The sequence below is a fragment of the Ranitomeya variabilis genome, chromosome 1, assembly GCF_051348905.1.
Source record: "Ranitomeya variabilis isolate aRanVar5 chromosome 1, aRanVar5.hap1, whole genome shotgun sequence".
NCBI lineage: Eukaryota > Metazoa > Chordata > Amphibia > Anura > Dendrobatidae > Ranitomeya > Ranitomeya variabilis.
The window spans coordinates 749,427,867-749,443,713 of NC_135232.1; the positions used below are offsets into that span (position 1 = coordinate 749,427,867).

The following is a 15,847-nucleotide window of genomic DNA, read 5'->3' on the forward strand; positions in this document are numbered from 1 at the left end:
GCAGTGTTACCTGTTTGTTGCATGGTAGAGAAGAATTAGTTTTGCAGAACTTGTTAATTTGCCATCAACGTAGGTCATGAGAACACTACCCTTATTACTAATTCAGGTATTTTCTTATTGTAAAGCGATAGGAATCTCCTATGACTAAGGGCGTTTGGACGCCAGAAACTCGCCAGGTTTGAATGTTCTATTGCATTCCATGTTTTTAATTAATTCAAAATAAAGTTTGAGATTTTTACACATCGTGGGATGGAAGTGCCAAACTTTTCCTTGTTCTATTGATGGTTCTCTGAATGCCAAGCTCTGTATAGCCCCACCCCCACCACTGATAGGCAGTTTTCCGTCTATGCATAGTGTACCCAGAATGCTGCAAATCAGTGGGGGGGGGATCGCAGGCCAAATTGTCATCTATGATAATCTTATGCTGATAAAACCGTGATTTTGTAAACTAGACCAATAAGTGGTGCATTCCCGGAATCAGGGTCTGCTGCTCTTAGATTTGTTAAAGAAACCTGGTTACGGATTCCCTTTAACATTACGTGTTCCTATTTTTTACTCTAGATTTTAGATTGGATTGAAGGAAAAGAGCGAAATATAAGAGCTTTAATTTCTACACTTCACACCGTGCTTTGGGAAGGTGAAACAAAATGGAAACCAGTGAATATGTCTGAGTTGGTAACACCAGATCAAGTGAAGAAATACTACAGAAAAGCAGTGCTTGTGGTTCATCCTGACAAGGTAAAAATTCTTATTTCATCATCTGCTTACAATGAAGCTGTGCCAGTGATTACTGTTGATGATGCCAAAAACTAAAAGCAGGCAAGCTGATTGGCTGTCGGAAGCGTCCTTCCCTCATTTCCTGCTCAAATGAATAGGCAACATTTGTTTCTAATGCCGCAGTAGAAGTCATTCCTTGCAATATACTAACCCCTATGACATCCATATGGGCCAGTAGGGCATATAGGAAATGTCTTAAATAGGACAGCACAGTTTCATAATTTGCTTTAAAATGGGTCACCAATTAACCCCTTTCCGACGATGGGCGTAATAATATTCCCACGTCGGACTCCCCCTGTTTGGTACGGGCTCCAGCGCTGAGCCCCACCTTACCGGGCACATGTCAGCAAATGTATACAGCTGACACGTGCCTGCAACAGCCGTTACCTCGTAACTCGTACTTACCGAAAGCGCATCCTTTATCCGCCCATCGGTAACCCCGTCACATGAACGCGGGTGACCGATGGGTCGGCATGACAACCAGAGGTCTCCAGCAGACCTCTATGGCTGTCATTGCCGGATTGGTATGAGAACCGCCCTGTGGTCGGCACTGATAGCAAGTGAATATTTCTGCTACACACAGGCAATCTGATCATCGCTTGTGTGTAGCAGAGGAGATCAGACAACTGCAGCTTCTAGTCTGCCATGAAGACTATTGAAGCATGCCAAAAATAAAAAAAAGTTTTAAAAATATAAAAGTTCAAATCACCCCCCATTCAACATAAAACAATACAAAAAAAATCAAATATACACATATTTGGTATCACCACGTTCAGAATCGCCCGATCTATCAATATAAAAAAATAAACCCGATAGCCAAACGGTGTAACGAGAAAAAAGTAAAAACGACAGAATTACTTTTTTTAGTCTCCGCAACATTTCATTAAAATGTAATAATGGGCGATCAGAAGATCGTATCTGCACCAAAATGGTATAATTAAAAACGTCCGCTCGGCATGCAAAAAATAAGCCCTCACCAAACCACAGATCACAAAAAATGGAGATGCTACAGGTATCGGAAAATGGCACAATTTTTTTCTTTTTTTTCAACAAACTTTGGAATGTTTTTTCACCACTTACATAAATTAGAACCTAGACATGTTTGGGGTCTATGAACTCGTAATGACCTGGAGAATCATAATGGCAAAAAAAACCTCTGGCATTTCACTTTTTTTGGCAATTTTGCCACAAAAATTTTTTTCCCGTTTTCCAGTACATAATATGTTAAAAGTTCAAATGTACAGCTTGTCCCCGCAAAAAAAACCAAACCCTCACATGGCCATATTGATGGAAACCTAAAGTTATGGCTCTGGGAAGAAGGGGAGCAAAAAACGAAAACGCAAAAACTGAAAAACCTCTGGTCGTTAAGGGGTCAAAGAGGATCGGTCACTTACAATAATTGTGTATGTGGGTTTTTTTTATTGCTTATTTCCTAGATGTCACTGTTATTTTATACCCAGCGTGTTCTTTCTTTTTACCCTGCCATTTTCTATTCCTGAGATATGGCCCCAACTCCCTGTAAATAAGTTTAGTCTTGCTAACCAAGGGGTGGTGGACCTCCCACAGAGAAGAGGTTAGCATCACGCCCTCTTGGCTAACAAGACTACCTGTGCAAACAGGAAATATTTGACCCTATCTCAGGAATGGAATGGTGCAGGAATAAAATAAGAAAACAAAACCAGATCCAGGTGAACAGTGGCATTTAGATCAGTCAAAAAAATTACAATCTGCTACCCGTAAAGAAGACCTTTAGTTGCCATAAACATGTCCTATACAAGTCCTATGAGCTGGTCTACGTGACGGCACATAAATGCGTAATTCGGCTGATGGTTTAGACAAAATAACGGCAGACACTATATCAGTGGCTAGAAGTCATATTTGCAGCAAAACAGACGTGTAATGTTAATGGATATGCAAGTGAATCAATAATACTGTAGTGTCTTTTTCATTTTAGGCCACTGGACAACCATATGAACAATATGCCAAAATGATATTCATGGAGCTGAATGATGCCTGGTCAGAATTTGAAAATCAAGGATCTAGAGCCCTTTTTTAAAATCTAACCTCTGAAAAGATCTGCATCCATTGTATATCTGGTCTGTTCTGTTTTTAGTCTGTTCCGCTCTGGTTTTAAGCTGTTCCCCAAGCAGCAGAACACAATCTATTTGTACATACAATATGATAGTTTACAAGTGATCATATTTTCTGCATTAAGGACTGTCACCTTATTGTATCATGTAATTGCATTCCAGATCATCTGTTAGGGCATTATTCATGCCATCGGTAAGAAAAAAAACAGTTGGACTTGCCTGGTAATGAGCAGTGAATTGCAGTTTACATACTAAGCCTGGAACCCTACTATATTTAATGATGGACACCTATTACTTGATGGATCTGTTTTCTAAAAATTACTAGATGTAAATTTTTCACTTATAGTAAATATGTAATCATTTCCATTGCATTGTGTACAAAATTAAACACTTCAAAATTGTATTTCTTTTCCCTGAGAATAATGAAAAATTTCTTGTGAATATTCGTTTATTTTTTAGGCTGACACAGAAATTTATAGATGAGGGCACCTCACTATTTCTTGAAATAAGTGAGTCCTAGCATTGGTACCAGATTCTGTCAGACATTTATTGCATCCCATCAAGGTCAGAAAATGTCAGGTGTAGCAAGCTCTTCAACATGTCTACCCACCATACCTACAGTGCCTTGTGAAAGTGTTCGGCCCCGTGGAACTTTTCAACCTTGTCCCACATATCATGCTTCAAACATAAAGATACAATATGTAAATTTTTGGTGAAGAATCAACAACAAGCGGAACACAATTGTGAAGTTGAACAAAATTTATTGGTTATTTAAAATTTTTGTGGAAATTCAAAAACTGAAAGTGGGGCGTGCAATATTATTCGTCCCCTTTACTTTCAGTGCAGCAAACTCACTCCAGAAGTTCATTGTGGATCTCTGAATGATCCAATGTTGTCCTAAATGCCTAATGATGATAAATATAAACCACCTGTGTGTAATCAAGACTCATGCACCTGCTCTGTGATAGTCTCGGGGTTCTGTTTGAAGCACAGAGAGCATCATGATGACCAAGGAACACAATAAGCAGGTCCGTGATACTGTTGCGGAGAAGTTTAAAGCTGGATTTGGATACAAAATGATTTCCAAAACTTTAAACATCCCAAGGAGCACTGTACAAGTGATCATATTGAAATGGAAGGAGTATCATACCACTGTAAATCTACCAAGACCCGGCCGTCCCTCTAAACTTTCATTTCAAACAAGGAGAAGACTGATCAGAGATGCAGCCAAGAGGCCCATGATCACTCTGGATGAACTGCAGAGATCTACAGCTGAAGTGGGACAGTCTGTCCATAGGACAACAATCAGCAGTACACTGCACAAATGTTGTTTTTAAATCCTCTTTTATCGCTTTATATAAATGACCTCCTCCAGGGCAGATGGTGCCTGGAGATAACTTTGCCCCAGAGCTTGTTTTAAATGAAGGGGGATTACCAATTTGATGTGTAATGGTTACCAGTGTGATGTGACATGGTTACCAGTGTGATGTGTAATGGTTACCAGTGTGACGTGACATGGTTACCAGTGTGACGTGACATGGTTACCAGTGTGACGTGACATGGTTACCAGTGTGACGTGACATGGTTACCAGTGTGATGTGACATGGTTACCAGTGTGACGTGACATGGTTACCAGTGTGATGTGTAATGGTTACCAGTGTGACGTGACATGGTTACCAGTGTGATGTGACATGGTTACCAGTGTGACGTGACATGGTTACCAGTGTGATGTGTAATGGTTACCAGTGTGATGTGTAATGGTTACCAGTGTGACGTGACATGGTTACCAGTGTGATGTGTAATGGTTACCAGTGTGACGTGACATGGTTACCAGTGTGACGTGACATGGTTACCAGTGTGACGTGACATGGTTACCAGTGTGACGTGACATGGTTACCAGAGTGACGTGACATGGTTACCAGAGTGACGTGACATGGTTACCAGAGTGACGTGACATGGTTACCAGAGTGACGTGACATGGTTACCAGTGTGACGTGACATGGTTACCAGTGTGACGTGTAATGGTTGCCAGTGTGATATGTAATGGCCGATCTCTGCTTTCCTGATCTCACTGTAGAGCTGTGTGTGGTTATAACTGACACATGTGGAGGTTCTTCTCAGCTTCAGTTTTCATTTCACAGGCACACAGGGTTACAATATTGTTGCAATTCAGCAGCGCTGAGAAAGAAGCAAATGGAATACATTATGAAGGGTCCTGGGTAATAGGAAGTTTCCTAAGTTTCATAAATGACAAATAGAGGGTGCTGTAATAGTATCACAGCCCCTTTATGTGGCCGAATGAGTGTGGTGCAGCACATGGATCACATGCTTTGCTGGAGCATCCATTTAATACCTATTTATTAGTGATGAGCGACTATACTCGTTGCTCGGGATTTCCAGAGCACGCTCGGGTGGTCTCCCGAGTATTTGTGACTGCTCGGAGATTTCGTTTTCCTTGCCACAGCTGGATAATTAACGGCTGCTAGCCAGCCTGAGTACATGTGGGTGTTGCCTGGTTGCTAGGGAATCCCCACGTGTAATCAAGCTGTCTAGTAGCCGCAAATCATCCAGCTGCGGCAAGGAAAACTAATTATCCGAGCAGTCATAAATACTCAGAGACCAAACTCGAGCAACGAGTACACTCGCTCATCACTACTATTTATAAAGAAAAGGTTCCTCCCCTTGGAGTCTGACCTCGCGTCCAGGTCTTCCTAATGTCAGATCACCGGACGCTGGGAACAATTCTTATAGGGTAATTTTCCTTAACAACCTTCTGTTCCATTCTTGTATACAGTGAAGGAAATACGTATTTGATCCCTTGCTGATTTTGTAAGTTTGCCTACTGACAGACATGAAAAGTCTATCATTTTAAGGGTAGGTTCATTTTAACATTGAGAGATAGACTATCAAAAATAAAATCCAGAAAATCACATTGTATAAATTATATAAATTTATTTTCATTTTGCAGTGAGAAATAAGTATTTGATCCCCTACCAACCATTAAGAGTTACCTGCATTAAAGACCGCTGTTTTACATAGTCACCTTTTTAAAAGACTCCTGTCCACAGTTAATCAGACTGTAACCTCTACAACATGGGCAAGACCAAAGAGCTTTATAAAGTTGTCAGGGACAAGATCATAGACCTGCATAAAGCTGGAATGGGCTACAAAACCATATATAAGGTGCTGGGTGAGAAAATGCAATAGTAAGAAAATGTGAGAAATAGAAATACAACATGACTGTTAATCGATATTGAGCTGGGGCACCATGCAAAATCTCACCTCATGGGCTATCCTTGATCATGAGGAAGGTGAGAGATCAGCCTAAACCTACACGGGGGGAACTTGTTAAAGATCTCAAGGCAGCTGGGACCACAGTCACCAAGGAAACCATTGGTAACACATTACGCTGTAAAGGTTTAAAATCCTGCAGTGCCCGCAAGGCCCCCCTGCTCAAGAAGGCACATGTGCAGGCCCATCGGAAGTTTGCCAATGAACACCTGGATGATTCTGTGAGTGATTGGGAGAAGGTGCTGTGGTCAGATGAGATTAAAATTGAGGTCTTTGGCATTAACTCAACTAACTGTTTGGAGGAAGAGAAATGCTGCCTATGACCCGAAGAACACCGTCCCCACTGTTTAACAGTGAAACATTGGTCAAATAAATTTTTTACCTTAGAGACCATTAGACCATGTGTGAGAAAAAAGTATTTGATCCCTCTGGCAACTTCCCTCTGGTGACTTAATACTTGGCAAAACCCTTGATGACAGGCATAGCAGTCAGACGTTTTTTGTAGTTGATGAGGTTTGCGCACATGTCAGGAGGAATTTTGGTCCACTCCTGTTTGCAGATCATCTCTCTTTTTGAAGCTGTCGCTTGGCAACTCGGAGCTTCAACTCCCTCCATAAGTTTTCTATGGGATTAAGGTCTGGAGTCTGGCGAGGTCACTCCATGACCTTAATGTGCTTCTTTATGAGCCACTCCTTTGTTGCCTTGGCTGTATGTTTTGGGTCATTGTCTTGCTGGAAGACACAGCCACGAAGCAATTTTTAAGCGAGATTATGGAAGGAAAGAAACCAAAGTTCAAAAGGAACAAATTGCATTTTCAAAATCATAGTGTATACAGGTGGAGGCATCAAGGAAATGCTCTAAAGTTAATTGGGTATATCATATTATATAAACTTTTGACTTTGCAGTAAGTAATAAACATGCCTTAAAACATTCTCTCTCTCGCTCATTATTCTGGCATTTGGCAAATAATAATTATGGTAATCCTAATTGACTTAAAACGGGAAAAGCGTATTCTGAGTTCATGTCAGATATTGAGAAAAACATGCATATTTTTTTTATATATTGTATGTAAACTTCTAGTTTCAACCAGGGCTGTGGAGTCGGTAAGCCAAACCTCCGACTCCTCAATTTCCATGACACAGACTTCACAACTGCAACTCAGACTCCCTCATACATGCCTCATGTTTAAGTTATAAATTTACTGTAGTAAAATAGTAACATCAGGCTTAACCCCCAAGGGTGGTTTGCACGTTAATGACCGGGCCAATTTTTGCAATTCTGACCACTGTCCTTTTATGAGGTTATAACTCTGGAACGCTTCAATTAATCCTTTTGATTCTGACATTTTCTCATGACATATTGTACTTCATGATAGTGGTAAAATATATTTGATATTACCTGCGTTTATTTGTGAAAAAAAGGAAATGTGGCCAAAATTTTGAAAATTGCGCAATTTTCCACCTTTGAATTTTTATGCCCTTAAATAACAGAGATATGTTACACAAAATACTTAATAAGTAACATTTCCCACATGTCTACTTTACATCAGCACAATTCTGGAACCAACTTTTTTTTTTGTTAGGGAGTTATAAGGGTTAAATTTGACCAGCAATTTCTCATTTTTCCACACCATTTTTTTTTTTAAGGGACCACATCACATTTGAAGTCACTTTGAGGGGTCTATATGATAGAAAATACCTAAGTGTGACACCATTCTAAAAACTGCACATCTCAAGGTGCTCAAAACCACATTCAAGAAGTTTATTAACCCTTCAGGTGTTTCACAGGAATTTTTGGAATGTTTACAAAAAATGAATATAACTTTTTTTCACAAAAAAATGTACTTCAGCTCCAAATTTTTTTATTTTACCAAGGGTAACAGGAGAAATTGAACCCCAAGAGTTGTTGTGCAATTTGTCCTGAGTACGCTGATACCCCATATGTGGGGGTAAACCACTGTTTGGGCGCATGGCAGAGCTCGGAAGGGAAGGAGCGCCGTTTGACTTCTCAATGCAAAATTGACTGGAATTGAGATAGGACGCCATGTCGCGTTTGGAGAGCCCCTGATGTGCCTAAACAGTGGAAACCCCCCACAAGTGAAACTATTTTGGAAAGTACACCCCCTAAGGAACTTATCTAGATGTGTTGAGAACTGTGAACCCCCAAGTGTTTCACTACAGTTTATAACGCAGAGTCGTGAAAATAAAGTCTTATTTTTTTCCACAAATCTTATATTTTAGCCCCCAGTTTTGTATTTTCCCAAGGGTAACAGGAGAAATTGGACCCCAAAATTTGTTGTCCTGAGTATGCTAATACCCCATATGTGGGGGGAACCACCATTTGGACGCATGGCAGAGCTCAGAAGGGAAGGCGCGCCGTTTGGAATGCAGACTTAGATGGATTGGTCTGCAGGCGTCACATTGCATTTGCAGAGCGCCTCATGTGCCTAAACAGTAGAAACCCCCCACAAGTGACCCCATATTGGAAATTAGACCCCCTAAGGAACTTAGATGTGTTGTGAGAACTTTGAACTCCCAAGTGTTTCACTACAGTTTATAACGCAGAGCCGTGAAAATAAAAATCTTTTTTTTTTTCCACAAAAATTATTTTTTAGCCCCTGGTTTTGTATTTTCCCAAGGGTAACAGGAGAAATTGGACCCCAAAAGTTGTTGTCCAATTTGTCCTGAGTACGCTGATACCCCATATGTTGGGATAAACCCGTTTGGGCGCATGGTAGATCGCGGAAGGGAAGGAGCACTGTTTTCAACGCAGAATTGGCTGGAATTGAGATCGGACGCCATGTCACGTTTGGAGAGCCCCTGATGTGCCTAAACAGTGGAAACTCACAAATTCTAACTGAAACCCTAACCCAAACACACCCCTAATCCCAACCCTAACCACACCCCTAACCCGAACATGCCCCTAGCCCTAATCCCAACCACACCCCTAACCCCAACACACCCCTAATCCAAACCATAACCCTAACCACACCCCTAATTTCAACCGTAAATGTAATCCAAACCCTAACTTTAGCCCTAACCCTATTTTTTTCCCCAACCCTAACTGTAACCCTAACTGTAGCCCCAATTCTGACCCTAACTGTAGCCCCAACCCTAACTGTAGCCCCAACCCTAACTGTAGCCCCAACCCTAACTGTAGCCCCAACCCTAATGGGAAAATGGAAATAAATACATTTTTTGAAATGTTATTATTTTTTCCTAACTAAGGGGGTGATGAAGGGGGTTTGATTTACTTTTATAGCGGGTTTTTTAGCGGATTTTTATGACCGGCAGCCCTCACACACTAAAAGACACTTTTTATTGCAAAAAATAGTTTTTGCGTCTCCACATTTTGAGAGCTATAATTTTTCCATATTTTGGTCCGCATAGTCATGTGAGGTCTTGTTTTCTGCGGGACGTTGACGTTTTTATTGGTACCATTTTCGGGCACGTGACATTTTTTGATAGCTTTTTATTCTGAATTTTGTGAGGCAGAATGACCAAAAACCAGCTATTCATGAATTTCTTTTGGGGGGACGTTTATACCGTTCCACGTTTGGTAAAATTGATAAAGCAGTTTTATTCTTCGGGTCAGTACGATTACAGCAATACCTCATTTATATCATTTTTTTATGTTTTGGCGCTTTTATACGATAAAAACTTTTATATAAAAAATTATTATTTTTGCATCGCTTTATTCTGAGGACTAACTTTTTTAATTTTTTCCCTGATGATGCTGTATGGTGGCTTGTTTTTTGCGGGACAAGATGATGTTTTCAGCGGTACCATGGTTATTTATATCCGTCTTTTTGATCGCGTGTTATTCCACTTTTTGTTCAGCGGTATGATAAAGCGTTGTTTTTTGCCTCTTTTTTTTTTACGGTGTTCACTGAAGGGGTTATTAACTAGTGGGACAGTTTTAGGCTATGTGCACACGTTGCGGATTAGGCTTAGGAATTTCTGGTGCGGATTCTGCCTCTCCTGGCAGAAAACGCACCTGCGGATTTGTCGCATTTTTTGTGCGGTTCCGCAGCGTATTTTGTGCGTTTTTGCTGTGGTTTTCTTGCAGATTTGCTGCGTTTTTTACCCCTGCGGTTTTCTATAATGGAATGGGTACAAAAACGATGCAGATTCACAAAAAAGAAGTGACATGCTACTTCTTTTAAACAGCAGCATTTCCGCAGCGGATTTTCCGCAACGTGTGCACAGCATTTTTTTTTTTCTCATTGATTTACATTGTACTGTAAAACACTTGCGGATCTGCAGCACTTCTGCACTGCAAAAAACGCTGCGGATCTGCAGAGAATTCGCAACGTGTGCACATACCCTTATAGGTCGGGCCGTTACGGACGCGGCGATACTAAATATGTGTACTTGTATTGTTTTTTATTATTTAGATAAAGAAATGTATTTATTGGAACAATATTTTTTTTTTCTTTATTTAGGAATTTTTTTTTTTTTTTACACATGTAAATATTTTTACTTTTTTACATTGCTCCGGGGTGGGGGGGGGAGACACTTTGCAAAGCAGTGTGTCAGATCAGCGATCTGACAGGCACTGCAGGGAGGCTTCTCCCTGCAGGACATGGATGGCCCTCGCAGCCATTTTTGATCCGGGGCCTGTAGGGAGGAGGAGGTAGGAGACCCTCGGAGCAACGCCATCACATCGCGTTGCTCCGAGGGTCTCAGGGAAGCACGCAGGGAGCCACCTCCCTGCGCGATGCTTCCCTATGCTGTCGAAATGCTGCGATCATGTTTGATCGCAGTGTTCGGGGGGTTAATGTGCCGGGAGCGGTCCGTGACCGCTCCTGCAACATAGCGCCGGGTGTCAGCTGCAATAGTCAGCTGACACCTGGCGGCGATTGGCCGCGCTCCCCCGTGAGCGCGGCCGATCGCCTATGACGTACTATCCCGTCCCTGGGAATTAAGTCCCAGGTCACCTCGACAGGATATTACGTCATATGGGATTAAGGGGTTAATCATTATTATGATACATTAATCAAGCCATTTAGATAGAACATAAAATATATTTATTGCAATTTATTATTCACTATGCAGTGTAAAAAAAAGTTTTCAACAAAAACGTACTGAATAACATTTGTGCAGTCTATGAATTTGTTTTGAGAAATAGTATCGCCTCCATCAGATCCTCCTTCATAGATCACCTCAACTCTGACCTAATTATTTTAAGGCTAGAAAACAACCTTTCTACACTAGGGTTGGTGGCAAAGCAGTAACCACATGGGCAATATCTCTAACAATTTCAGTGTATAAAGGAATTGCCTCGTGCACAGTCAATTTTGATGAATGATTGAACTCTTCTTCTTCTTAGACCATATTTCAGCAACATTTTTCACTTGCTCTCAATCTGTTTTCTATGGGAGTGGAATATTTTTCCCTGCGGCAAAGCTTTGCTTGCTCCATGTCGTCCAAATAGTTTTCAAAATTAAACTCTTCATTTGATGAGGATGAAGAAACGGCAGCAGTAGTACAGGCAGGACCCGCGTCCTCTTGCTCTTGGCCGTCCTGTAGCCCACTCATCCTAACTGCTACCTCAATCAGAGCTTCTTTTCCTTTAGTAAACTGTTGATCATCCAGCAATATAAGATGACTTGGGTCCACATAAACAGCTGCCAGAAGAATTTTATTTTCTAATAGCAGTGTCTCTCTCCATTTCATTGAATCAGCAATGCCATCTGCGATTAAAACTCCTCTTTGGGACAGGCAAAGCAACAAGTTCTTCCACTCCTTTATAAAAATGCCAGGAGTTAAATCCTCAGATTGTAACTATTTAGTCACTGTAAATGGGTGATGAAGCAATTCCTTCAATTCAGCCACCTGTGTCCATTGACCTTCATGTAGTGTTATCTGAGGGTTGGCCATATCTACAAGGAAGGATTTCAGCTCAAACAATCGCTCAGTCATTAAATGGGTGCTGCCCCACCGACTGGCTTGATCCACAATTGCCCCTTTTCCAGCACGTCTCTTCCAGATGGAATCAATTTTAGGGGTTCTGACAGCAATACCCAATTTCCTCACTTTGCTAATCAGAGTTCCAGCATGTCCCTCTTGCAGACTATGTCTTATTGCCAGCTGCAGCGTGTGCACAACACAGCGCATGTGATGAATAGGAAAGAGGTGTGAAGCAGCTTCAACAAGATCATCTAATTGTAAAGAATCATTTTGCTGTTCTTCTGTAGTAATATCTGTTTGTTCCTCCGTTATGGGAACAGGACTGTGGCCTTCCATCTCCAACATACTGAATGTGAAATGTTCTTCTAGCTGCTGTTCACCTTTATTTTTCTCATTCATCAGTTTAATTGTTCTTATCATGTTTGAAGCATTATCAGTTACAATAGCAAGAACCCGTTCTTTTTTTAGTTCATAATCTTGCAGAACTTTTCCACTAAGGTCTGGAGAAACTGGCTGCTGTGATGAGCTTTAGTATCTTTTACTGCCAGTGTCTTAGTAACTTATTTTTTTGTCACAAACCTATGGAACGTTGATAGCATAATAGTTCACTCTGTGACGTGTGCAGGCATCCATTTTAAGAAACACAAAGCGTCTCTTGAGTCCTTTTAAGATCTTCCTTTTGGTTAAGGGCTTCTTCAATCACAAATGTTCTATTACTTTCTCTTTCCAGAAAAACACCAAGTTTGCGGGCGATTTCTCCATTAAGAGCTGTAAAAGCTGGTCACGCAAATAATGATAATCGTACACTGTCCTTAACAACAAGCTCGATGAACTGTCTTTTAGACACATCTGCTGTCACTGTTACAGTAACTTTGTCACAAAATATCTTGTAACTGATGTTTGAGATGATCTTTCCATTGCCTAGCTAGAAGTGCTGGTCTCTAGTTTCTTGGTGCTGCTGTGGTCTTTTTCAATCACAGCTTTGTAAACTTCTGGGTGGCAGCGTTGTAAATGTCTTTTTAGATTGAAATCTCTTGAAGGAGCATTTTTATCACTGCCTCAGTATGCGCTGATTTTGGCATCACAGCATTTGTTTTCATCTGTGTCACTTATACACTGACACACTGTTTTAAATCTTGAGTCACTGAAATGCTCAATTACAGCTGACTTCATAAGATGCTTCTTAGACATTTTAATTATGTAAATTCGCTCTCAAAATAATTTTGTCCTGTAAAAAAAAAAAAAAAAGGTATATTGCATTTCTTGTAAGAATAGGGAATCATGCACTGTATAATTTAGGATAGAAATAATAGCTTTACTCTAAACAAGCTTGTCTCAGAGTACAGCTCACTACTTTACATCATATTTCTTCAGTCTATGAAGAGGGGTGGAGGGGGTGAATGTTTATGCTGAATCATATTCCTGAACACACACCCACACACAAATATATATATACTAGCTGTACTACCCGGCTTCGCCCAGGGTAATAACTGCTGTTAGCAAAATAGAATGTGTTAACAAAAATTTATTCTGCACAAAAAAACCACAAAACAAATAGATAGTAATGTAATTATTAAAAGGCAAAAACTAAGCTAATAGAAGCATTTTACAACATATATTTCAACACCAGAGATATTCCACACAGATTTAACTAAATTGGCCAAGTAATGTGAAGTAATCTTCTACTACTTATTCGAGAGCCTTTTGATAAACGACATTCTTAGTTTTTCCTTCAGGTGCAAAGACAAACAGATTTTTGGCTGTTCCAACTCTTGAACAGGCCACATAAAGTTGACCATGAGAAAAGCATGGAGATTGTAAATCTAAGCTAGCTGAAGAGCCCGGCGTTGCCTGGGCATAGTAAATATCTGTGGTTAGTTATAGCACCTCACTTCTCTTATTTTCCCATCACGCCTCTCATTTTCCCCATCACATCTTTCATTTTCCCCCTCACATCTCTCATTTTCTCCCTCACACCTCTCATTTTCCACCTCACTCCTCTTATTTTCCCCCTCACTCCTCTCATTCCCCCCTAACACTTGTCATTTCGACCTCACATCTGTCATTTTCCGATCACTCCACTATTTTCCCTCACTCCTCTCATTTTGCACTCACACCTTTTCATTTTCACCTCACACCTCTCATTTTCACCTCAGTATATACATGTTTGTCATCTCCCTTATATATAGTATACACCTGTATGTCATCTCCTGTATATAGTATATACCTGTATGTCATCTCCCCTGTATATAGTATATACCTGCTGTGTGTCATCTCCCCTGTATATAGTATATACCTGTATGTCATCTCCTCCTATATATAGTATATACCTGTATGTAATCTCCTCCTGTATATAGTATATACCTGTGTCATCTCACCTATATATAGTATATATCTGTGTGTCATCTCCTCCTGTATATAGTATATACCTGTATGTCATCTCCTATACATAGCATATACCTGTATGTCATCTCCTCCTGTATATACTATATACCTGTAGGTAATCTGCTTCTGTATATAGTATATACCTGTGTGTCATCTCCTTCTGTATATAGTATATACCTGTATGTCATCTCCTGCTGTATGTAGTATGTACCTGTATGTCATCTCCTCCTCTATATAGTATATACCTGTGTCATCTCTCCTGTATATAGTATATATCTGTGTGTCATCTCCTCCTGCATATAGTATATACCTGTGTGTCATCTCCCCTGTAAATAGTATATACCTGTGTGTCATCTCATCCTGTATATAGTATATACAGTGCCTACAAGTAGTATTCAACCCCCTGCAGATTTAGCAGGTTTACACATTTGGAATTAACTTGGCATTGTGACATTTGGACTGTAGATCAGCCTGGAAGTGTGAAATGCACTGCAGCAAAAAAGAATGTTATTTCTTTGTTTATTTTTTTTTTAAATTGGGAAAAGTTTTTTCAGAGGGTCATTTATTATTCAACCCCTCAACCCACCAGAATTCTGTTTGGTTCCCCTAAAGTATTAAGAAGTAGTTCAGGCACAAAGAACAATGAGCTTCACATGTTTGGATTAATTATCTCTTTTTCCAGCCTTTTCTGACTATTTAAGACCCTCCCCAAACTTGTGAACAGCACTCATACATGGTCAACATGGGGAAGACAAAGGAGCATTCCAAGGCCATCAGAGACAAGATCGTGGAGGGTCACAAGGCTGGCAAGGGGTACAAAACCCTTTCCAAGGAGTTGGGCCTACCTGTCTCCACTGTTGGGAGCATCATCCGGAAGTGGAAGGCTTATGGAACTACTGTTAGACTTCCACGGCCTGGACAGCCTTTGAAAGTTTCCTCCCGTGTCGAGGCCAGGCTTGTCCGAAGAGTCAAGGCTAACCCAAGGACAACAAGGAAGGAGCTCCGGGAAGATCTCATGGCAGTGGGGACATTGGTTTCAGTCAATACCATAAGTAACATACTCCACCGCAATGGTCTCCGTTCCAGACGAGCCCGTAAGGTACCTTTACTTTCAAAGCGTCATGTCAAGGCTCATCTACAGTTTGCTCATGATCACTTGGAGGACTCTGAGACTGACTGGTTCAAGGTTCTCTGGTCTGATGAGACCAAAATCGAGATCTTTGGTGCCAACCACACACGTGACGTTTGGAGACTGGATGGCACTGCATACGACCCCAAGAATACCATCCCTACAGTCAAGCATGGTGGTGGCAGCATCATGCTGTAGGGCTGTTTCTCAGCCAAGGGGCCTGGCCATCTGGTCCGCATCCATGGGAAGATGGATAGCACGGC

General features: G+C 40.9%; 1 protein-coding gene across 1 annotated transcript in view; it reads left to right on the top strand.

Moving 5' to 3' along the window:
* GAK (cyclin G associated kinase) overlaps positions 1–3,270 on the top strand; it is a 175,941-nt gene extending 172,671 nt beyond the window's left edge. Inside the window, exons 27-28 of the mRNA XM_077270235.1 lie at positions 562–738; positions 2,732–3,270. Coding sequence (XP_077126350.1) covers positions 562–738; positions 2,732–2,833 — 279 coding nt within the window. The 3' untranslated portion in view covers positions 2,834–3,270. The remainder of the gene's footprint in view (positions 1–561; positions 739–2,731) is intronic.
* The last annotated feature ends 12,577 nt before the right edge of the window (positions 3,271–15,847 follow it).